The 27259-nt window shown below is 35.1% G+C and overlaps 1 protein-coding gene across 1 annotated transcript; it reads left to right on the forward strand.

The window, feature by feature from the left end:
• The first annotated feature begins 48 nt into the window (after positions 1-48).
• LOC138329485 (serine-rich adhesin for platelets-like) lies at positions 49-27241 on the forward strand. The gene is made up of 11 exons (XM_069276509.1): positions 49-3229; positions 5641-5884; positions 8565-8588; positions 15872-15892; positions 16073-16672; positions 17043-17093; positions 18895-18996; positions 19407-19475; positions 19852-23388; positions 23680-24066; positions 24983-27241. Exons 2-11 carry the CDS (start codon positions 5830-5832, stop codon positions 26752-26754), a joined length of 6618 nt encoding a protein of 2205 aa, XP_069132610.1. The 5' UTR covers positions 49-3229; positions 5641-5829; the 3' UTR covers positions 26755-27241.
• Positions 27242-27259: the final 18 nt, after the last annotated feature.

Below are 27259 nucleotides of genomic sequence, written 5' to 3' on the forward strand. Positions count from 1 at the left end.
TCATGATAACTAAAGGGGGGATAGTTAACCCGTGCCCATTCCAACTCGTACTCATCAACGTTAACAAGTACCAAAAATTAAATGGCGAAGTTGTACTCATATGCACTTCCATTGTAGGCAATAGATACTGCTCTGTGGCACCATTGGAAGAAAGTCTGACTGATATTAAGTGCCATCCAAGGACAACCTCAGAGGCTAGATGCAACAGACACCTCACATGTGCTGAATCATTACCCATAAACAATTTTACCCATTTTAACCTAGGTGTAAATAGGACTGTTTTAAATGTGACAAATGGAGATCAAACTAAATCCCTGAAAGTACTATATACAAACGCTGATGGTCTACTAGATAAGATGGATGAACTGGAAAATACAGTTACTGACAGTTATGACATAATCGCAATAACTGAAGCATTTCCCAAAAATATGACTAATTCTCAAATACAGTTGTCTGAATACCAACTACCAGGCTTCAATCTACACATGAAACCAATTGAACACTATCAAGGACGTGGCATATGTATATACACTAAGTCTGAATTAGACGCCTCTACAATTATTAAAACATCCCGGGACATCGGTCTGGAGAAAATTGCGATTGAACTAAAAATTAACAATATCCGACTGGCTAATTCTTCAATGTGTGTACAAAAGTCCAAGCCACGAACATGGTATAGAAGAATTAGAAGAAATCATGGAATTACAACATCTAAATAACAACCATTACACATTCAGGGCTATCGTGGGTGATTTCAACCTAAAAGAAATTGATTGGGAGAACACAACTACCAGCACTGGTGAAACCCATCTAGCATCCAAATTCATAGAAATCGTACAAGGCAACTACCTGTTCCAACATGTAAGGGAATTCACGAGGATGAGAAACAATGATAGACCATCTATATTAGATCTTGTCTTATCAAATGAAGAAAATCTCATAAGTGAAGTCAAAACGTCAAGCCCCTTGGGAAATAGCGACCATGTATGTATCAACTTCAACATCAATTTGAACGTTACCAACAGCGAAAGTAAACCAACCATGAACAAAAACTACAAAAAGGGGAACTATATCAAAATCAGAGAAAACATCAATGCTATTGACTGGAATCTGCTCCTTAGCAACAAATCCATATGTGATGCATGGGGACTGTTTACTGAAATCCTAAATAAAGAAATAGAAGAAAACGTACCAGAATGTAAACAGTCCAAAGAACATACAGAACACCATGGATGACTACAGAAGCAATGACAGCCATTAGATCAAAAAGGAAACTATGGAAAAAATTCCAGTACTGTAAAAACAATACAAACTTTGAAAACTATCAAAGAGCGAAACATACATCAAGCGTAGAAGTAAGGAAATCAAAGAAAGTGTTTGAGCAGGAGCTGCCTGAAAACATAACCAGAATCCATAACTAACAATCAAGAAAAACGCAGAAGAACTAAATAGACTTTTCACAAGTGTTTTTACTAAGGATAACCTTTCATTCATCCCTGAAGTTCCAGCGAAGGAAATTGAAAATAACCTCTCTACCTTGAATATCACAGAAGAACTAGTCAAAAAACTTCTAAATAATATCAATCCAACGAAATCACAGGGACCTCACAACATCCATCCAAGACCATAAAAGAAACAGCTGACACTTTATCCAAGCCACTGTCAATTATATTTCAAAATCCATCGATGATGCGAAGGTACCTAAAGTTTGGAAAGAGGTTAACGTCACTGCCATCCACATGAAAGGAACAAAAAATCTAGCAGAAAATTACCGTCCCATTAGCCTCACTTCAATAACATCAAAAATCATGGAAAAACTTGTGAGAGATGCCATCGTAAACCACATGGAAACTAACAACCTCTTTAGCGAATACCAATATGGCTTCCGAAAAGGACATTCATAGATACGTGGACAGGAGAACTAGACAACAAAAATGATATTGGCATCATCGGGATCTACTTAGATTTCCAAAAAGCTTTCGATACTGTACCTCATCAGAGACTACTCAAAAAATTATCAGGATACGGAATCACAGGAAATCTATTAAAATGGATTCAAGACTTTCTAACTGACAGAAAACAACGCGTGGTATTAAATGGTGAAAATTCTGACTGGTCTTCGTTAACAAGTGGAATCCCTCAGGGCAGTGTGATAGGCCCATCCTGTTCCTAGTACACGTCAATGACCTACCAGAAGGCTGTTGAAAACGCTGTTAGACTTTTTGCTGATGGCACAAAACTTTTCTCTGTTGTCAATAATGTGAACGATCACCAAAAGCTACAAAGTGACAAAATCAATCTAATGAAATGGTCCAACGATTGGCAGCTGAAATTTAACTAAAAAGTGTAAACACCTACGTTTAGGAACAAATAAACAAATTCCCAGGGACTATATCATGGATAATACATCAATCCAGCAAGTCACTGAAGATAAAGATCTAGGTGTTACTATTGACCAACAACTGAAATTCACAACACATATCGAAGCATCAGCTAAAAAAAGTAAACCAAATTCTAGGAGCGTTGAAAAGAAGCTTCAAATACTTAAACAATAGATCGTTCTGTAACCTTTATAAAGCCATGGTGAGACCACATCAGGAATATGCATCTAGCGTCTGGACATCAAATACAAAAAAAAAAAAAAAAAAAAAAATACAAAAAAAAAATCACATTTGAGAAAGTACAGAGGCGTGCAACCAAACTCATCAAAAGTATTCGAAACAAATCTTACCCAGAACGGCTACTAGATTTAGGACTGCCAACCCTAGAATACAGACGTCTCAGGAGTGATATGGTGGAAGTATACAAAATTCTGAACGACATAGACAAATGTGATAAAAATAAATTACTTCCCCGAAGTCATACTCAAACAAGAGGTCACAGTAAAAAAAACTTGTGAAGGGACGTTCCAGACTTAACACCAGGAAAAATAGTTTCTCACGAAGAGTAGTAAACCAATGAAACTCTCTACCTGAAAATGTCATATCATCAGAAACTTTAAACCAGTTTAAGTCAAGACTAAACAGCCATTAGAAATTCAAGCAAGAGAAGTTCAACCCTACCTACTATGAGAACACACAACCGCCAAACAATATGAACAATATTCAAATGGGTCAGAGATGCCTACGGCATATTTAAAGACCTCGACGACAGGTACCCAAAATATTTGGCGAGCTCGTACCATGCACGATCGGCTAACCCGTACCCATCAAGTTAAATCTAATTAAAGGTATTAATGTTAATGTCTTCTGCAAGTGTTTCTGATTGAATATATCACTGGCCTAAATAATGCATAATTAAGTCGATGTGTGTTTTAATCATTCTAGGGATTTTATATGTCGTGTTATATATCAAAATAGATTCAGCGATTATTTATTTAACTTTTGCAATCGGTATAATTATATATGTATATATATTGATAACCACTTCATAATCGTTTACAATCAACAATTAATCAACAACACCAGCATTCGAACCGACCTAATTTCTGCAATTCTAATAACGAATTTGACGAATTATTGAATGATTCATGATATATGTTGAACAAATTATTTATGGAGAGACAACCTAACAATGCATGTGAAATTTTTTTTATTTAGAATATCCACAATCATGTCTTTAATTTATTCGGGGGCTACTATATGGCTTGTAACTGGTCATGCCGGAATTGACTGTATGGTTCGTAGTGATTATACTGTCGATTCTTAGCGATTTGCTGTATGTGTCGCTTCGAACTTTTCATCGTATTAGATACATATACCAGTGTTTTGTATATTATATTAAGACACATTTAAGTAACGTCACTTTGCAATTTAAATTAAACTTCATTTTAAATGAAAATCCGACCAATTAGAAGAAAACTTTCATGGCGTTTTGGGAGACATAATCAAGGTGTACATGTACTTTAATAAAGAATGTACATCTATATTAACGTTTCAGTTTTCATTTTAATTGAAACACATTGATACAAAATTGGCAAAAAATATATATAATAAAATAAATAAATAATCACTATGCGCGCATCGAACACCCGATCATGGGATCACAGATATATAGTTTTTTTTTCTCTCAAAAATAATTTTATTCAGATATATACAGATATATTGCTTTATCCACTACACTACTTCTAATAATATCAAATAACCAAGTTAATGGAGATTGTCTTGTTGAGAAATCCTTTTTCAAGTTCTTTGGCTTCTGATTGTTCAACATTCAGATAGTGTCTGTTTTCAGTGAAAATTGCATTGGTACATTAATTGGGGTTTTGAGGGATGCCGAACCAAGTATGTGTACATGAACACAACAGTTTTCATCATACGAGACTTTATGCATTCCCTGAAGGCTTATTTCTTTTTGAATTATTTGAAAATTCTTTTGTTTTTTTCCACTGCTCTTCCTAAAGATGTTATTTTTACAAATGCAATTTTAAGAACAGTACTCTTGTATACAGTGGTTAATGATGTCATCAAAATCTTCGCAACTCTCTGGGCAATAAATTTATTATCCAAGTTATCTATCTGTGTGAAAAAGGGTCTTAATTCACTAACAGACAAAATGATTAATCCAATAATGCATACAGTCATATAAAACCCAAATCGTTATCAACATTCAGTCTTCTCGCTACAAGCCATACAGTACCGTGTCCAAGGGTGCTGTTTATAATCGATGTCAGTTGATAAGTTTTCTAAAATTCTAATGCTTTTTTATGAGAAGTACTTTGAATTAAAGCATAATCAAATGGAGGAAAAATTCGTAAACTGTAAGTGAAAGATGATCTACGAGTTAATTATTCAAACAATTTGCGAGACTATCGGCCACAGAGAGTACTACTGGCACTGATCTATTTTCAGGTAATTATAGGTGTCATTTTCGAAGAAGTACAAATTAGTATCAAAAGATAATGTATATTCATATATTATATTTTTCGACAACCTTCGTAATCGTGTGAAAGTATCGAAAACTTGACCTTGATCACATGGTTACTGTGTTTTCAAAACAAATCTCTCGCTTCGACGGTCGCAACATCCGGTATTTATACAGTGGAGATATTTTACAAAGTTGAACATCTGTAATAATTTTGTGTAAAAGTTAAATATAATTCTAAAACATCTTCCGAGCCCGTTGTGACTTTAAACGGCAAATGTTTAATCATTTTAAAAGCTGATTTCCTTTTTGTTTCATACCTTTATTCTGTATTGAACTTGTTTGCCTATTCTCTCTAACTAGGCATACGACACGACAGTGTCCTTACCCCTTCCTTACAGTTCGTTGGCTTTAATTGTGCTAACTATGATGGCGATGACTATATCATAACAATGACATATTATTGGTAATTAGTGTTTTATGTTCTTTTTACATTATAATAACATTATTTATGTTTCATCTGGACAATCAACAAATGCATTAAACGATTTCATTATATTGAGCACAATCAAGAGATTATTCTAGGAAATCTATGCAAATCGTCACAGAATAAATGTCCATATTTATGAATAATCTTCCGAGTGAAGAGAAAGATATATGTTATGAAGCTTGTCAAGGGTTGTCAGCCTAGGGGACTAAACATTGCCTTATGTCGATAAAACACGATTCTTCGCCCGGATAATACATACCTTAACACGTGTTGGTTGTCTTGTATAGCTACGGGCACCGTTCTGTCTGCCGGGAGTGACGTCACATTCCATCCCAAACATCATCGAGGTGTGATCTGGTGTTTCACATCACATCCAAGGGTCACCACTCCGGGCTGGACTGCACGTAATTCTTACCTTGATGGAGTTTTAATTGTGTCTAAGTATTTCGTAACTGGAAATCCTGAACTTTTTCATAATGAAATTTTGTACACTTCTTCTTGGAATTTTAATGACATTTTTGATATATGGAGGTAAGTGATATGAAATGAAGTTTTGAAAATGACAACATTTGTTTGTGGATATCAAATTACTGTCATAGTATGCATGCCTAAAATAATATGAATATGCAAATTTGGCAACAATAATGAATATCAGAATTATTATACATGGAAAATGAGACTGTAACATTTAGCCTACTGGTATATAAAATATCCGATGGAATTGTCACGATCACCTTAATATTTCTTTGCGATATCAGTGCAGGAAAAAAAGTATACAGCATTCAGGTTTCAGTTTGCATAGTTTTACGTATGGTTTATATAACAAAATTGAGCAATTTAGTTAAAATTGTTTTTTTCGAACATGTGAGAATAATGATGCATAAAGAGTTATATATAGCTTCTTGTTTTACCTTTCCATAAAATCAAATAGTTTTTGACCACATATACAGTTTACTTCAGGTTTATTAATGTCTCAACGCATCACTATAAAGCACTATTGATTTGTATAGAGCATGTCCAACATACTCTATAGATAGCCTATTCTGTATTTGCATACTACATGTCCACGGTTTATCTGCTCTTGCAGATAGGCACTGATTCCTACGTCATGTTTTTATGAATGTAACGGCATAATTTTTCAGAGAAAACGATGTAATATTTCCTCACATAGTAATGACGTTCTAATTGATACCTACATTTGTACAAGGGAGACAGCCTTGTAATATCCAATGACGTCAGTTTTTCGTAAAGTGGTATATTCTGTCAATGTGTTATATGAGCATTTCAAAGGATGAGTATATCTTAGATTAAATAAATATAATTCATATGCAGACATATGATTTTTAAAATCAAATGACTTCCTATGTAGCATTTCTTTGCCACCTGCACTATGCTGTAACAGATAATCAAATGTCTTCTACGAGCAAGCGAAGTCGACATCAAAATTTGTCTCATTGTCTTTCGTTCGTCCAATGCAATACTTCGTAGTTTACTGTTTCGAGGACTTTTTGTAAGATCAAGTTTGCATTCCCGAGTTCCACAAATAACATTGTCAAAATTGCTATTGCGAACATATTCTATTTTTTATTTTATTGTGTACCTTTACTTATTGTGTACTGTTGGCTAAAACACGATGTGTTTCTATTTTTAGTCCATGTACCGATCCTAGCTGCTATAGATGACAACGATGATGTAATGGTGTCATCCCATAACTAATTGTGTCGTTAGGGAAGAGACGGATAACCATTTTACTTGTTGATACACAACTATCACTGGCGTCCACAATAAAGTTATATGGACCTAGGTCTCATTCATAATTCCAATCAAACTGTCTTGTTTATGCTTTCACTTTTTCTGGCACGAATCGGTTAAGTTGGCTATTGGCTTGTCTATTTTGTCACGTGTTTTTACATAGTTGGACAGTTCTGGTATGTGCTGATATGTTTGTTATTGATGGTACATTTACCCTGTCTTTACTGTCATGTATTTTTGCAGACCTAGAGATATTCTTTCTAGTATATCACATATACATATTTTTCGGGATTGCACGTACTTTAGAACATGGTTTTGTGTACCTGCCAGGTCTTGCAATTTTTTTATTGGCTATTTTACAGATCTCTAACGACGGGTTATCTTATATTTGACAAATTGATAGCTTCAACACTATTTTGGTTGAATCTCTTGTCTACATAGCTGAATGTGATTATTTTTGCCCAAGTAACATTGTTCGTGTAAAATACTTTTTGTTGTTGACAATTGTAGCTCTCTTCTATGTCGATTTAGCATTTTTATCCTGTTAATTGCTACGCACTTCCTGTCTTCATGTTTGTAATTTCAGCTTTTTCAGTTTATGCCATACCATTGTACAATTTGTTGCATATCACTTTTTCGTTTGATGGTTTTGTCCAGTTGAGACCTACATATTTGACGTTAAGTGCTTCTTCTCCCCGTAAAACAATTTCATACAGATTTGTAATGAATAGAAAATTAATGTGTTAAAACATGAAGCCCAAATCATGGAATAATAGTGACACAAATTGTAAATGTCATTGTTCGACGCACGTGATAATATAACAGGGAATGTTCGTGTATGTCGATATGTTTCACGGGATAACTTGTAGAAGGAGGCGCACATCTCAGGGTCCTTTGGAGTTTATTCATAACTAACAACGCGGCTTAACATCCATATTTACATTTTTAATTTTAATCCGACGATCATAAAACAAGGACATGTTATAATAAATCTTATCCGTGTAATTTATCCTAGTCCTATTTTCCAGGTGATAGTTACATTTCCAAACACATTGTAACTGTAGCTTGATATAGCACAATGTGAGGTTTACATTATAATCATATAATTCATATCAACAGATATCACTCTATTAATGCTGTGCTTTTTTTGTCTACAATATATCACTATCTATTAGCGATATCATTTATTGATTATCTTATGTTAATAATAAATACAAAATTGCAATGAAAAAAACAAAAAACAAAAACAAAACAAAACTAACAAATCTTAAAGCTCACTGCGTCGTTTTACCAGTCGTTAACCTAGATTATATAAACAACCCATATATCATTACTATGCAATTTAATGTTAATTAACAAAGTGTTTAAAATGGAAATGATTTTAAGTTGTGGTTACAATATTGATATCAGTTGGTTTTGAAGAATTTTCACATTATTGTTTTTGCTTCTTTTGTTTCAGATTTATGCGGAGTGCACGCTAATCGTGAGTAGACATTCAGTCATTATGTGTTGTTGTTGTCGGTAACAAATGATCTGTCGAATGTTTAATATGCACACACCCAGGTGTGCCCACTCCACTTGGTCTACATAGATCTTAGTTTATTTGGAAACACTGGAAACTCTTAGCATATGAGTATTCTAGAATAAAATTATTAATTACTGATTATAATTTTATGACAATTCATCTCGTGATGTTCACTAGAATCTATTAATCCATTACCAGTAATCAAAGACACGTTTATTTTAATCAATCATCCTTATTGTTATTTTCTTCTCGATTATTCGTCGTGATTTTTCACATCAGTTCTTATAATCCTCTGAATTCGTATAGAAACGCACGTATATTTAACTATTGTAAAAGAAAGGTCTATCCATTTATCTACTACTTCTCTCCTTCTCCTTCTAGTTGATGTGTCAACACTACTATTATATTAAAGTCACTATCCCTATCTCCTCTCGATTTAGTAGGACCGGCCCCTTCTAGTTCCACGCTGTGACATGCTGACCACTTATATAATGTAGCTATGAATCGCTATGATAAATGTGTCTATGTATATATGTGTCAACCTTATATCTATGTAGCCCACCTGTCCTTAATATCATGCATTGCTGTACATGAATGCGTTATATGCAATCTAGAAAAACAATTATACGATTCTATTTTTGGCTTAAGTATCTGCAGTGCATTTTCAATCACATATATAATAAATATCAGTGAATATGACGTCACTATCACATAGAAATATTATTATGATTCCCATGTAGAAAATCCTTGTTATTCCTAAAGAGATATATGCGATATAATGTTCTGTGGAATTAGAAAACAGTTGGATGTCACTCGTTATTGGCTCGTTATGTATCAATTTAGTGAACCAGTCGATCGATTTCCATATGATTCTCAAAGACAATTATCTTTTTTTGGTGCCTCTTATCATTAACTGTGATACAATTGAACTGTTATGTAGTATTTGCGTTAATATCGTTCTTGTAATGAACAGACTGTCACACTCGTGGTTATGCAAAACAATCTCGATGTTTTAATATTCTCGGTATTCAAATCCTTTGCTGAAACCCCGATCGTATACGATTTTACCTATAGTCTTACTTTCTCTCAAACAGCGATAAGGCCGCCCATTTTTAATTATAACATATCCAATGAAGCTGGCCTCTTTACACATTACACGACACGAATAAACATTTACTGTTTTTGTAATTCAACCTCTATGACAATTTACAATTGTATAAATCTTTATAAAGGACAAAACATATTCGTTTCGTTCTGTTTCACCTTAAGCCACTGACAGGTAAAATACAATCCGCTGTGGTGTTATATGCTCCGTAATGTATACTTCCATGACACCTAAACACAAATTGAAATAATTAAACAAGACAGAAGATACACTAAATACCAGTACACTACATACCATTGCACGAACCGTACTTGATATTTTCTCAGTATGTTTTTGAAGCACAGATTCTTTAGTATCGACAATATTGTAAGGTAACTGATCATTACTATTCATAAAATATATGATGGAAAAATATGGCGAATCGCCTAGACAATAATTATCTAACACTAGTTGCGAAATATAAATATCTAGTATTTTCTCATTGTTTAAAGTGTAGCTAATGTATGATTGATTTTATGTGCTACTGATGGAACAAGCTGAATAGAAATCAACATGAAAATGAAATGTGAAAAATAAAAAAATAACGTAGTTATGGTAAATATTCTTAATTTCTGAAACATTGATTGGCGTAATATTCGAATTCATTTCAAATTTACGATTGTTTTGTATCTATTATATATATGTATGTGATCATGGGCGGTCATATGAGAAGTTCAAATCAAGCATTTGTGCCATAGAAATATCATCGCTATTGCATACCCAAACATGCTATTCGGGAATGACTACATGGAAATATTGTCGACATTACAAAATTAATCATGCAAAACAAACAAATCAATAGAATTTACTGAACATAAATGCGCAAATGCATTATTTATACGATTTAATTTTCTTTTATACCAAATATAATAGTGTATTTTTCTGATATTTAATTTGATTTAATTTGGAAGTTAATTCTCATTTTATTCTTGCTTTACTAAGTATTTAAATAGATTCCGTAAGAGTACATGGATAAACAAATGTACTGTCCAAATTAATGACGTCAATATTTCAACAAAAGATAAGTGAGTTATACTCGAAGTTATTGTAAACAATTTAACTTTATCCCCCAACAAAAATATCAACTTACTTTTTTTGCATTATTCAATAGATTCCGTTTTTTTTTACACTTTTAGTATTTCATTTGTAATTCGTTGGTTAAATTTTATACTTCATTCGATAGTTCTATACCTCATTTTTACATTCCTAAAAGGTTAGTTACAGTTACCGTCAAAGTGTGTCTTTTTCAATATTGTTCATCAAATCAAATTGATAAACAATACATTGACCTTATAAAGACTTGTTATCTCCACAATGTACTGGTGTGTGATACACCACTCGGACGTTTGTCACATGGTGTATAACAAGTAACAAGTATAGCAGCTGTTACAGGAGACATATAGAACTACAAGGTGTATGATACCTGCACTACGATTTATTACAAATACATGAAATATGGTCCCTGTATACACACTGGTATTTTTGACAGACGACAGAGTGGATCTGCTGAGACTCTGGCTTGTAATATACTGATAGGCATACCACTGTCAATGGAATGTATACAGTTATATGGCCATTGCTATACACGGACATCTCCAATAGTGTTAAGGGAATTTCAATTGCTGAATTTATTTAATTGAGAATACATTGTCAATATAGATGCCCGACGAACACTTGCAAAAGAGCAAGGTTTATATTTACAAAGTTGTTATTTTTATAATATATCGTTTGCATTGGGAATTATTTCTGCAAGTCTTTAATTGTCTGTTCACTAGATAGGTTTATGCATTCAATGTCGGAGTACATGTATATACAATACAAGATGTCAAGTTACGTACTTGCGGTACCTAAAGAAAGAGGGCAATGTACTATTCTATGAAATGACTGTATTAACTGCCGTTTTCTTTTTAAGAATGTTCAGGAACTAAAAGGGCTTCGAATGCCGATAATTAATGAGGGAAAATCGAAATTTCGTAAAAAAAGTAGCTAGGATCCATGGTCTTTGATATTTGATCAAATTTTAAAGGAATTTTACACAATACGCTTATACTTAGACATTATCTTAAACTTGATAAAACTTGTCCAATAGACATATAAGATACCTCCGCAGATAAAGCAATAGAGCAAATTGTCTATAAACTTTCCCCCATCAATTAAACACAATTAATACGTTATTTACAGATATATAATAGACGGGTTAGTTATCATTTTATTAATAATAAAACGTATTGTTATATATGAGTATGATTCAGATAATTCATTTTGTATCAACTGTAAAAATTTTCAGATTTGAACAATCATCATTTTAATAAATAATGAAAACAAATAGCTAAAACTAATAGTTATGCTTATAGAAATTTTACTGAAATAATTATCCATATTACCTGAAATGAAATACATTATATATCTGTCTATTTAACATTATTCTCCCGAGGGAATAATCTTGATCAGTCGATAAATTTGAAAGCCATATCCATATACGTGTATATTTTATAACAATGACATAGTCACAACGTATTTCCCTCCCATACAACACTAGTCCTAGTATGGCTGTTATTATATTCAGATTAGAATATGTATAGTAATAATATGGATTTTCCTATGATTATGCTTTGTATTGTATTTTTGAATTGGCAGCAAAACCAACATTACTTCAATATACCGATAATGGTTTGTTGTCAAATATTACCTGCAAGCTATAAAGAGATCAAAGGAGCAGACTTCTTACTTCGTGTCCTACAACTTATGCGATAACTTGTGTTTCATTTTCGATGACACTTCAAGTGTTAATGGACATAATTAATTTATTTGATGCGTATATGCATATAACACATTAATACATATAACGACCGGACCTGTCAATCACATGTCAGTTATACGTCACATGCACGTTGCACTACACACGCGGCGAGCCTTGTTGTCCGATAGTCAGGTGTTGTTGTCTAGTAATAACCATTGGGTGATTGACAGTCACATATTCTCTTGTTACCACATTTCCTGGTGATTATGTAGTAACGGAGAACTAATGTGTTACCTTGGATACCATTAAAACATTATAGGAAACCTCTACTTGTCATTACCACTGATCTTATTGACAGTTTGATCAAGAAATGCGTATACATGTATAACAATGGTATACAGATAGATGATATCATCTGATTGATGTTTTAGCTCCTATACATTATAATTTCTGTACACATAACAATATCCATATGACCATAGGCGTCGTTCGTTATACCTACATACAGTATTTGACTTACGCAAAAAAGGATTTTAACTAACTACTAGACTAATATGTCGTCGTTGAATAATTCACAATTCGTCGCAAGGGTATATTTTTCAGTTATTTGTTTTAACGTCAAGGGCTTTGTTTTTCAATACCACACTTCGTTTCAATGGCAAAACAGTACATCGGTACAGCTCCTTCTGGCATCCCCATTGCATGATTATAAAAGGCGACCTTATTTTTGAACATTATAAAGTTTCTTTTCCCTAGCGTATGCGTTGTAAAATAAAGAATTGTAAAGAGTCTGCATGGCTAGTACCTAGTTGTGGCCCTGCTTATAGCCCATGAATTGGGACGAATGATTTACCATTTGTCATTGTAATGTGACCAGCAAGATTTTTCCTTAATTCTTCTGCACATATAGTAATTGAGTCCACTATCAGAGGAGGGCAAAACACGAATCTACCACAATCTCCCAAAACACGTTAGCCACAAGTTTCCATGCCTCACATATGTCTGTTTGGTTTTATTAGGTGACAAAATGATGCAAATGTACATTCAGATACACCAACTCATTTTAGCACAAAACTATATCCCTAACTAATCTCTAAACTATGACTATTTCATTGTATTAATCATGTTGTAATCTTCAATTTTAATGTATTACAGAAACGTTAATTTGACCATCTGTGTACAACAACACTTTGTAGGTCTCTTTTAACAGAGTTAATATTATTATACTGATGTACGGTATGTAGAACCTACTTAGCTTTATTTTGTTTAATATTGCTTAAGGAAGTCTAAATGCCTTATGAACTGTAGTATATACCTTTCCTATTGGCTAAAGTGCACATCGTACATATGTATGTAAAGGTAAATTTCACAAAATCATTAAATAACATGTACATATCTACCAAATGATTCTGTATGTGCCTTATCCGTTGATAGAATATGTACAATAAAATCATACATATATGTTTGCCTGATAATCATTGAACATCGATCGTACAGTCACACTTGATATATATAGACTAATGACAATGTTATTTTGCCTCTGGCTGAATCGCTAACAAGGACAGCGAACACCTATGAAATTGTTATAAATGACAGAAATGGTCATACATTTGGTTCACATCGACTGTTAATAGACCATACGAACCGTCACATTATTACTGTATTCGTATTTCCCGAAAATACTTATTTTATAACTTGTACAAAAATATATAAAAAAAAATTCTTTTCGAATTAAAAAATGGAATAAGTATAATGTATGTCATACTGTACATCAATTCATTTCCACGAAATTCATTTTTTTGCGTAATTTCGCGAGAAAGTTCGAACGCAAATTTAATTGTTTTGCGAGTCATTGTAAAGCATATATATATAAATGTCAATAAGAACCACTGAAGTTGAAAATAATGATGACATGATATATTGGATACGCGATAACAATATGGTTTGCAGCGGCGGTCAGTAAATTGTCAAGATTATTTGTCGTAATAGCTTCGTAGCCAGGTGAAAAATCTAAAAACGCGAAAGAATTACCAGCAAGTCTTACTTTTGATGTGTTCACCTAATAAATCAATACTGAAGACATATTAATTATACTATTAAACAAAAGTCTCATTTTTGAATAGCCTTGTGTCTTCGATGTGTGTCCTGCTTCGTGTGCCTCATAAGTAACGTTTCAAATATTTTTCTATGGAGATAGCTGCAATAATGTCTTTCCTGGATTATTATTACATGCAAAAATCTGCTTTCAGACCATTTATCACTATTACATTTTTTTAGTTTATTCAAATCTTCTTACGTTTGTTATTTCTTAGGTTTTATTTTTTCATTTTGTCATGGAAACAGAAAATTACTACTCCTTTTATTTTTACACACCTTCGGTGTATATTTGTACATTATTGATACATACATAATGTTATATTGAGTAAGGGCAATAATGTTATTCTCATGTTTTATTGTTGTCATTTCATTGCGTTGCATACTGCACGTGAATGATTCATTCTGCATTCATTTTCGGATAAAGGTCGTTTTTGTAAGGCCATTGCAATTTATAACACCGTTGTTCTCTGATCTATTTATGATATTGTTAGCTATACAATACACACTGTAAAATGCTTTTATATCACAAGGCTTTATATTTGGCTATATTTGCGATTTGTTTCAAAGTCTGAATTCAAACATCCAGCAATATTTATGACTGTAGATCTTTTCAGGTATATGAATTAGATGAAATTTAATATTCTATATATTTCTCGATTGATGAAACTCTAACGTAGCGCCAATTTTTGACTCTTTGAACAAGTTTCAGATTAGAAACGTTAACTTTAGACTAAATTAAATCACTTGAAATTATAGTGTGTACTACAATGTAAATATATATGATGTCAGTACAGATATAATACGTTTATATAAAGACAAATGATCTGTCAGGATTGCCTTCAAGGCCAAGGCTTTTGGTTAAATTTAATTTTCAAATATACATTTATATGATTCTTCTTGCAAATATTTATATTATTCTCTCTGGGCAATAATTTGCTATCGTTAGCACTGTATGCGTTCCGTGTTATATAAATGTTCGTAGACCGTATCTTATAAAGCTTTCATTTGCTCCCAATTTTGATAATTGTTTCCGACCCACTCCGTTCTAGACTATTTGGCCTTTTTGTCCTTTAAATTGTCATAGCTGATGTTATCTGATAATGAATTTTTTTGTTGATCACCTAAGGCTATAATTACACATTTTGTATATCAATTTTAAAACAATGTACTCCTTTATTTAAGGTTTTATTGTTTGTCATCACTTTGACTCTTTGGAAATTTTAATAGCTGTGACAATGTTTTCTTTCCTTTTTCTTGCAGATTTAAGTGGAACTAATAACCGTAAGTATTATTTTATAGATGGTGTCTGTTGACATTTATCTAACTCAGTCTTGATATAATTAAAAGAAACGTAAAAATGTATGATGATATGTTATAACATGAAAATTCCGTTTGTCTATTCAGCTATCTAAATTAATAATAAAATACAATTAGAATAATTTATTATTATTTGGGATAAAGGTACAATAACAAGAACTGGTGGAAGGTTGGGGACAGCGAGAAGGACGGACCGACTACCGGCGTCCCGGAGAACAGTGGGAACAGACACACTCAGAAGAACTGCTTCCGGTAGGGTCATCACATCCCGGCGGAATGCTGGGACTGTTAACTCACGGGTTGGGACCGCAAACTCACGTGTAGGGCCAGCCAACACACGTTTTGGCATTGGTAACACACGCGGTGGCGTAAACACACGTATTGACGTTAACGCACGTGCCAGATCCACTAACACGCGTCTTGGATCTGGAACTTCACGTGGTGTTGGTATAGCAAATGCACGTGTTGGAGCTGAGAACACGCGCATCGGATCTGCTAATACTCGTGGTGTTGGAATAGCAAATGCACGAGTCGGCATCGAAAACACCCGTCTGGGATCTGCAAATGCACGTGCTGGAATCGCAAACACACGAGGACGGGGTGTCCCGAGTACGTCAGCAACTGCCATGGAGAATGCAAGGGTAATACTTACCCCTGTACAGCAAGGTGCAGTGAGGTCAATGAGGAATTTACTTCAGAATGGTAGGACATCCACGGGAAGGGGAGGCAACCCAAGACTTATAGGTTCGTACAGATATTAGCAGACGTTCAGGCCCCGATTTCCTAAAACAAAAGTTCAGACTCTAGTCAAAACTTAAGTTTAAGTCCTTATGTTACTTTTATAAGAAATATGACTTAAGTTCAATTTTTGACTTAAGTTTGTTTCGAGAAATTCGGGCCAGAGCTGATACATCTTCCATTTTCTTTCTTTAATAAATTATATATCATATTTCTGGAAAATCAAACGATTTTTTAAAATTATTTGAAATTACCGAAGAAGCACATTCAACGTCACTTCCGATTATCATTCTAGTATATGTTATGTTGACTGATCAGTAATAAGGTCGACACCATTCGGGTTAGTACGTCTAATTGTGGATACTTTCTTTTTCAGGATTTCTGATTCCCAGGGCTGATGGTAGAACTCAGCTCCAGCTGATGCCAGGTAAAAAAAATCTATACAAACCCCCTTTCAAAGATCAGGTCAGTAGTGTAGACATCTATATTCCGTCTTTGCATATTTGCGTTTCCCCTACAAAATGAGATGTTAATCTCACAGATACGTTACGTAGCAATCAATACATACCCGCAAACAGTAGATGTAATATGGAAATGCAGAATAAGGATATTTATAGGAATGTGTGACAAAACTAACACCGCTTTTATACATGGCTTACTTAACAAAACAAAATCGAGGAGCTCTTTTAGGACGCTTATTGTGCTCCAATTTGAGATTGTATAAATTCATAATTTTACAAATATTCACGAATCTATATCTGATAAAAAGATGAAATATATATACTAACATTAATTTATAACTATATATCAAGTTGCATGTGACCGTTAGAATTTGTACATGTTCTTTGTTTTAATAATTAAAATATAATTGCTTGTACTACCATTAACTTAACGTCATATAACATTACATAGGGGAATGATTATTTAACGTCATTATTAATTTCCATATCAATTATACTAATATGCTACTAAAACGCTTCCTATTTTGCGCTTTAAGTTTGCCTTAAAACGGCCACTGTTGTCTGCGTTTCAATAATTGTGCTTCACATAAGACCGCTTGCTTGAGTATATTGCCATAACCACTGACCTTTGCAGACGCCCGGCGCTTTCTAGGAGGAGGGGACATCAGGAGATTGAACGGGAGAGGTAAACTCACAGCCATGCTTTTATCACCATTCTAGGTGATGCTAGAGATTGCTTTGCTTTGAAATGAATTTTCTATTGCATATATTGCGCTTGCATTGGATTTTACCCTAACTGTTCTAGTGATATTTTTGTAGATATGCAAATTTTAATAAGACATATTACCACCTAACTGTCATAGCATAATATACTAACTGTAAAATAAGACTGAACATTGGTGTATTGTAAATGTTCTTCTCGGCACACTTGCAACAACATTATTATTATATAGTTGGTTTTCAATATTTTGAATTCTTGTATTTTTCCTTGGTAATACAGTGTATATTGCGTTAATACCAAACTTATCCAGGGATTCGCAGTAGAAGGTATTGATATCTATATATTTTCTCCCCAGGATTATCTCGAACAGGCATTACATTACAATAGCTTATTGTCACTTGATATATTTTGAATTTTTATATTGACTTAATTGAGGATAAATATATAAAGAAAAAAGATACATGTCGGCGGGAAACAAAATGTGATCACAGATCTATAAGGAGGAAAAACATTTAAATATATCAAATAACTCCAGACTCGTTATCACCATTTACAGAATAGTTTTAAGTCCTAATGTATTTGTATACTGTATAGACGGTTACTTCATTAACACATCTGGTATTTAATATTTAATTTGTATTTCAAGGAAAAGTAAAAACGGAGCCTTTATTGGAAAAAGTATTTAATTTTGTTAGTTAAACTAATATTTTTTTATTAGCATACATCAATTAGTTTTAGTATTAGGTTTCGAGCAGCTTGGTCAGGAATCTGCCTAAATAATTGCCCACATCTAAAGGTATGCTTTGATATTATTTTAAATAAACAAAAAGATGCATTGATTGATAAATCTATGACAATCTCGTTCATGTCAAATAAACCGTTTTTCATAGTAAAATATCGATAGACCGATTTACTAGCACATGTGCAAAGATTAACCTAAATAAAAAACATAGTATCGAAACATCTAACATACAAACATATGTGTCATGTTTATCGGGTTCACAATACAAACATTAATAATCCTGAAATATGCTATTTTGCCACAGTGCGACCACAAACACAGAGGAACAGTACCTTACCTCTAAACCTACGGACTATTATCAATGCTGCCAGGCGAGCTAACCTGCTACCAAGACAGACAGCAAGAGGTACATGTATATTTATCATAGCTTTATACGGTGTCTAGTCATTGGTACTTAGGTATTAAAACATATAGTTGTATGTCGACAAACTATTGTCGATACGATATCCAGTGAATTCCTTCTAAGCAATTATTTACTTATTAATAAAATCTATAATGTAATTCAGTACCGTAATTTCATTCTGATCTAGCATAGTTACTTCCCTTTGGTTCACTCCGTCAGTACTGACGGAGTGAATTGAAGAGGAATTATTCTGGTGAATGCGAATATGTAATTGAAATAGAAATATTATGAACATTTTCTTCTTATTCTATTTCTTATAGCATCTTTAGTAAAATGTTATTGATGTACATGGTATTTGAAGTATTTACTGTTTGAAACATAAACTTCATTTTTAAAAAAAATATTTTCTATAGGCTCGCGAAACTCTGCTACCGCACGAGAACAGTCTATTGTGGTGTTGCGACCCCGAGATGGCGAAACAGGTATATATGAATGTCGCAGTCATTTAATCTGAAGATAAAATTCAAAGCCAGCGGCTAACGGCATAGGGCATGGTATATGTAGGAATGTTGATGATGTATAATTGAATGAGGAATAATTTCAATTTTTGCTAGCATCTTGATTAGGTAAATGATAAATGTATTATATATAGATATACAAACAAGCCTTTTCCTTTCGTTCTCTAAAATACTTGCTGAATAGACATGATAGTAACACAGCAGTTCACTATATATTATTCGCCTACTTTGTACATGTAATAACACTATACACACGAAATCAATTCACACTAACTCTACGTTGATAGTTACATCTTTGTGTTACTAGTGGATAAGCTATTCACTTTCTCTCTTCTGATAGGTGGTTTGTTACAAGAGCCAGGTAACCTCAGAAGTGGTAGTGTTAGAAACCAGATTCTGGAAGAAAGGCGAAACGCGATGAGACTGGACAGAAACCTTATGGACAGATTTACAACAACGAGGCCTATAGACCGCACCTCTAGGACCAGATCTCGTCAGAGTGCAGTTATTCAGGCCGCAAATCGTATCGACCAAGCGAACAGAAGGAATGCTGTTGACCAAGGCAGATCAATCAGCAGGGGAACAATTGGAATGGCGCGTGATCGGAATTCAATGTCTGCAGGTGTTGATCAGTTTACTAATCCTGGGCCAGACTCTAACCAATTTGTAACCAATAATCCTAGAGCTAACAACGCATTCGTAGACACAGCAACTCCACCCATACAAGACAGAACACTCTTCCGTCCAAGTAGTGTTAACATTAACGAACAACCAGTAACACCAGCACCGCTAGGTAATACTCTCGATCCACTTGATCAACGCTTCCAATCACCAATCAATGGACAAGCAGCGGATCCACAGACACCCATGCCAGATATGGACAGCTTAATAACCACTGGTTTTGAAGCTGCTCCTGGTACTCAGACGGTACCCCAAACGGATAGGAATGTCAATATACAAACAGTAGACACATTTGCAACCGTGGCTCAGAGAGACAATAGAATGCTTGAGCCAACGCCTGTTACTGGTACATCTACAGACTTCCAAACAAATATACAGACAAGTGCACAAACGGACATGCCTCCAATACAACCATCATCGACTTCCTTCCAAGCAGGGTTTGAAACATCAGGAAATAGGCAAACAGGGACACAACCTGCTTTTACAACACAGCCTGTATTTAATACACGTGATACTCTACTAACAGACATGACACAAAACAACTCTGGTCAAACAACAATATTTGATTCTTCAACAAACACTCAAGTAAATAATATTCCACAAACTGAATTGACTTCTTCATCCATGTTTGACGTTCAAAGTACACAGCAAGCTGCTACAACTCAAGAATTTATACCGTCATCTCAACAAACCCAAGTGGATACTTCAGCAACTTCTAAAGCAAATACCATAATGCAATCTAATATAGCATCCGGATCAGTCGTCGATACCTCTTCAAGCGCACAGACAAGTGTTTTCGCCACACAACAGACTGGACAAATGAATTCCGAAACGACAGTTGGTACAGGGGTAGCTTCAAGCCCAACCCTGGGAAGTACTGTTATCGCCAGTACTCAGGATGTTCAGCTTCAAAACACAAATTTCCCACAAGACAACAGTAATGTTATTGATAGAGCTATGTCATTTCCACCTCCTATACTTCCAGCATCATCAGCACCGGGTAATATCAACTCACAGGTAGAAAACATCGCTGGGCAGATTGACCAGTCGCTGTTTAATTCAGTTCAAACAGATAATATGGCAAGGACAAATAACAATGTTATGTCTAATGTGCAAGGACCAAGCATCAGTAACACAGTCAACAATCAGTTTGATCAAACCCAGTTTTCCAGCAGTATAGGATCCAATCAACAGTCTAACAACATCATAAATAGTCAGTTGGAACAAGGTCGCTTCGACAACAACATCATGTCAAATATGGCAACAATAAATCAACTGTCAAGCAACGTGGCCAACAACCAGGTTGGTCAGGGTCGCTTTGGCAACGACATGCTGTCTAATGCAGCTACATCAAATCAACAAGGAAGCAACGTGGCCAACATCCAGGTGGACCAGGGTCGAATTGCTAACACTATCATGTCAAATCAACCAGGAAGTAATGCGATGACCAGTCAGTTTGATCAGGCTCAGTTTGTCAACACTGCCATATTAAACAACGTTAACTCCGTGAATGTAGTCGGTAGCCAGGCCAGCGTACAAAGCCAGTCTTTAAACAGTCCAGACATACTCCCTACGAATACACTTCCTTCTATAGACAACAATGCCAACCTTGGCCAATTCACCTCTAATGTTATTAAAAATGTTATAGATGGCAGTAGTCAAACTCAACAAGGACTGCAAGTTAACAGTTTGCCCAATGTAGATCCAACAGTTGGACAGTTCCAGAACCAGAACTTCGTACAACGCCAACGTGTTATACAGTCAGGAAATAATATTCTACAGAATGAAATCACGATGCAGACTTCACAACCTGCAGTCGGTTTGTCTAACGGTAGAGACCAACTAACCGCTTTTAATACAGTCCAAACACAACCCAATGTGAGGAATGAATTTGTTTCTATTGAGATCGCAGGACAAACAAAACAACAGGGAGATCTCGCCAGAATGTCGGGTGTACAAAATGCAGACAGCGTAAACACACAAAATACAATACAGAGCAATACTTTAAACAATAATGTTCAGACAGGCACACTTGCATCTCAAACATTTGTGTCCAATCAAGGTTCTATATCTGAAATTAAATCCAATAATATTATTAACAATTTGCCCGCACAGAGTAGGACAGTCACTGTAGAGACGAACATCAACCAACCAGTGTCAGTGGGTGTGACATCACGTGAGAGAACTATAGGTATAAATAACAACAGTGTGTTACTTGGTCAGCTAATGCCAGATACTGTTCAAGGCAGTATTCCAGCTTCCATAACAAACGCTACCATAAATTTATCAAAAACTGAAACACTTCTTTTAAATCAAGCATTGCTAGCAAATTCTACCGGAGAGCAGTATTTGCTTAAAAACATTTCGTCACAATTCCTTACTGAAAACGTTCAGGTTCCTACTGCAATAACAAACACAAAAACGTCAGCTGTTAACCCAGCTTATACGATATCAGCTGATGCGACCGTCAATGACGCAAATACTAGCGTAAATATGAGTACAAACCAAAATGTTGAAACGAATATATTAGCTAGCACCTTTCCTGATACAGCAAATATGATTCAAGCTGAACCACCAGGTGCAGCGGAGACAATAAATCTATCGGTAAATAACCCACCACCGCCACCAATTCTGGCTCAGAATATTGGAAATAACTCACAAATTGTAATGGAAACATCTAATATAAATGTTCAAGTTCCAGTTGACATAAGTAAGCTGAGCTTTCCACCACAGGGACAGATGTTAGGAATGGCAGCAGAGGCCAGCTCAGTTGTATTGTCAGGTAGCCCATCTGCAGTACAAACTAACGCGCAGTTCACACCACAGGCTCCAAATGTCCCAATGGACTTACCAACTCTGAAAACAACGTCAGAAGTACAGAGCATGAACACAGTTTCTGTAACAAAGTCTGCATCCTTTGGTAATAGTTCATCAATGACTAATATATCAATTGCTGTTCCTCCAACAATGCCTTCGAATCCTGAAGCAAATGGTGTAAGCGGGCAAAGCCTAGTCACTGGAGTTCCTGTTTCCTCTTCTCTACCTAATATCGTCGTCGCTGCGGAATCAGGGAACGCAGCAACGGCACAAGTCCAACAACAGCTTAATATGACGGAAGTAAAAAATCAGGTCATACAGGAAGCAGCAACGGCGTTCAAAACTGCCTCGGGCATCACAGATGTGGCAATGCCAACAGGTAACTATACAGATGTAAAAATAAATAAAAATAACAGTATGCATTTTTAATTTTCAACTTTGTTAATAAATTTTGTTTATTAATATGTACAAATTTACTTTTTGTCTTTAAGATACGCCTTGAAGAATAATATTTTTCTATCGAATGGTTAGTTTTAAACGTTTACAATATGTACAAACAACAGCCAATTTTCTTAGAATGCAATTTTGATGTATCATTTCTGACAATATTTACGTACTGATGATCTTAACGTACAGCAATAATAAACCACATTTCTTTCTCTTTTTTCAGCCGCTGTTAAAGCTCTTATTCAAACCAGTCTGAACACATCAGAGCTTGTTGGCAATTTAAGCCAAATTAATAACAATTCATCAAAATCGGAAATGTTAGCCGCTGCAGGAGGATTAGTGGAAAATGCCATTGCGAGCTCAAAGGCCACCCTAGGTAAGGCTTTAGGGAGCGGAGCAGCAGATAAACCGCAAAATGTTGTCATGGATATATCTGCACTAAAAACCCTCATATCTGAGGTGCTGAGTGAATTTTTTTCGCACCAATTTAACCCTGCTAAAACAGCTCTAACTCCCACAGCGGTCATAAACACTGTAGCACAGGCCGTTGTTGATGCACGAAAGTTTGCTTCGCCTTCAGCTTCAAATTCAGCTTCAGGTGCAGTTACGGGTACGTATCACAGCAAAAATCTGTAAACCTATTTAATTCCGCGAAAAGCAAATGTAATTTCGCGAGGTATTTTAAACGCGAATTAAAATGTCTACAAAATTCCATATCAATTCAATATTATCAATGTATTTATTAGAATATTGAAGATAACGAATATATGAAATAATGTATAAGCGCAATTAAAGTGGTTTACAGTGAAGCATGCATGTCTAGCTTAATATCATCTATTTGTTTTGCCCGATATTTTACTGTACATTTTTAGTGTCTTTGTTTTATGTATCATACTATCTTCATTTATCATTACAATACCTTAACTCATTATTGTTTTACTGCCAAGTACATTTATCAAATTTTGTTTCATCCACAGTATTTTTAGCCCTGCACCTATTCATATGTGTATTATTCTGCTATGTTCAATGCCTCTGTAGATCTAATGAAACCCCACGAGTTAGTGAAAAAGTATTATTGTCGAAATTTGTGTCAATATATGATGATTTGGAAAAAGGGAATTGATACTAAACACGTTTTTATCTATTTTGATGTTTTATTGACCATATACAACATAAAACCCATTCTATGGAACATATAGTTCAATTAAAATTTCTTATATATGACAATATCAATTCTTTAATGTTTGAAAATAAGGAAGCTTCCCTTCATTGGTGGAGTCATTGATCTTGTATAGTATTTCACATATATGGAGGTTTCTGCATAAGGAACATATCCCTGTTTTTTTCTGCTGAGCATTTTATTGCATCGATTCAATGTACTTGTGTTAGTCGTTTTCTAAGTTTACTATGCTTTCGTGTTTATTGTAAGCAATATGATAAGTAGTCTTCTGTCACTAACGTACCTGTCAGTGCATTGTTTGTGTGTCTGTTGGCGTTTGTTGCATCTGTCGTACAACTTATTTCAGGTCAGGAGCCAGTACAGGCAATTTTCACCACTTCACCACAGATGCCGACGTATCCGAAAGATTCCAAGCTTGACTTTCCTCCGCCCCCTCCATTTGCTGGTATGACTGAGAGCATAAACATTCCTAAAACAGACATTGTAGATATTCGTCCAAGCACTTCCCTGGAAAACGTATTTTCGTCCAGGCCTGCAAATACCGATCCTATTAATCCTGTCTTGATAGGGGAACCTAATGTTAAAAGTACTAACGTGGCTGGGGGGTCAGCTTCCGGAACCGGAAATAGCCAAGTAACCAATAACCAACCGCGTAACACTGGCTCTCCTCTCGTGTCCATTAATACTGCGACTACAGATCCGAAAAAGGACAATCGCGGTGTCGATGTACAGCAAGTGAGAATTAACGAAATGGCGAACGATCAAAACATTTTTAGTCCAACAGTCGTCAGAACTCCAAATATTGAATCTCTCAGAGTAGTGACGCGGAGCAATATCTTAAACCGAGACATTAATCAAGAATTTCGTCAGACTGGCATTCGTCAGCCTCTAGTGAATACTAATAACGCAATGGCTGTCTCAGAAATAGGTACAAGGCGTTCTATTGGAATAAACAGTGCACAACCGATTCCTAGTTTAACTAACATTAACAGTGACATATCTTCAGTTAATGACAGAACGTTATCAATGCAAAATGGACAGACAAACCAGGGTGGATCACGATCAGGTTTGAACGTAGGAGCGTTACAAACAGGCCTGGACACGAGAAGCTCACAGTTAAAACTCGATAAACAACAAATAGCTCCAACTCTCGGTAAAGCTGAATTCGACGCAATACGGGGTCAGATAGTTCGAAGCAGAATTGATGGAGTGTCCAAGGTCATACCGGATGACCCTAATTTATTTGGAAATATACCAAATAGTCTGCTATCTACATTTAAAAATGACTTCACAAGTTTGTCTCCGTTACTAGGAGTAACCAAATCAACACCATTAGCTTCCGAAAGGCTTATTACTGGAATCAATGCTAATTCTGGGATACCGGACGTTGGCAGTTTATCCACAGGGTCAAGTTTTCAAGGATCAACAAACCAGTTTTCAGAATCCAGGATGACTACACCATTCGAGCGTCCAAGCACACGCAGACCATTAAGAACAACTTTTAATTCTTTGTCGGCAGAAAAGTCAACTGCTTTTGAAGGACACGGGTCATCGACAACTCCTCTAGTGAACGCAGGGGGTGTCAGCGTTTCGCCTTCCTCCTCGTATATGCCTTCCTTTCGATCAACGTTTTCGGGTACGTCAATAACACGCAGACCTTTATTTTCAACTACCAGAGCAAGACTGCCTAGCACAAGCTCGGGTAGTAACCCAAGAATGATAAACTATGGGGTGACACGTTCTGTTCAAACATCAGGGTCATCTTCACAACCGTTATTATCTAATACGGTAACACAGAGCAACCCATCCACACAAAATGCGCCCACGTTTGGATTTGAACCTTCAAAAAGTTTTGGGCTTCTTGGACTGCCACCACCACCACCTTCGAATCTGATGGAAATGAATGCGACGGCTTCAATATCGGACACAGCTATATCTAGTTCGCAGTTGTCTCTCATGAACATTGGCTCTTCCTCAACTAGTATTGGTACAAATCCACCTTCATATTCCACGATTATACCCACTGTTACGGAAGATCCCCTGTTACGATCCACCACCATTATACGTTCTTCTCCAGCCGTCACCTCCGCGGTCAACATTAACACCCCGTTGGTGTAAAGCGATAAACTCATTGCTTGTCATGTTAGGTGTATGTATTTATGTATTCATTTACACCATATTGTGTGTATATGTAAGAATGTATGTGTGTTTGCGTACATGTGTGATCGTGTACATAGCACGTTTCATTTAATGTAAATATCATTTGATATCATTTTACGGTGTTTGTATAATTAACCAGCCGTGTAGTTTAACCCACCTCCATATTGAATCTCAGGTATATCTAAACGGGTTTGCTCTTCTTATATAACCTATTTTGAAAGGAAATCCCCTCCCAAATAGTTATATTTATAATGAAATGTAATTCTTTATAACATTTTCGTTTCTTATGTCGAACTTACGTTTGCAACTCTGAATATTTCTATAAACGTAAAAGTTCTATGTGAATTTGTCCATTGGCATTATGCCAAAATTTCATAATATCTTTTTGATATAAAGACGATTTGTCAGGTGTTGTTTGTATAATTAAATGATAAATCAAAGTTAATGATATTCTTTGTTTTGA

The sequence above is a fragment of the Argopecten irradians genome, chromosome 8 (assembly GCF_041381155.1).
Source record: "Argopecten irradians isolate NY chromosome 8, Ai_NY, whole genome shotgun sequence".
Lineage (NCBI taxonomy): Eukaryota > Metazoa > Mollusca > Bivalvia > Pectinida > Pectinidae > Argopecten > Argopecten irradians.

What these genes read in the sequence shown, in the direction of transcription:
- LOC138329485 (XM_069276509.1), top strand. Translation starts at nt 5,830, where the DNA reads ATGAAATTTTGTACACTTCTTCTTGGAATTTTAATGACATTTTTGATA. An exon ending in ATGCGGAGTGCACGCTAATC is followed by an intron (nt 8,589 to 15,871) that starts GTGAGTAGACAT and finishes TTTTTCTTGCAG; the next exon opens with ATTTAAGTGGAACTAATAAC. An exon ending in ACCCCGAGATGGCGAAACAG is followed by an intron (nt 19,476 to 19,851) that starts GTATATATGAAT and finishes CTCTTCTGATAG; the next exon opens with GTGGTTTGTTACAAGAGCCA.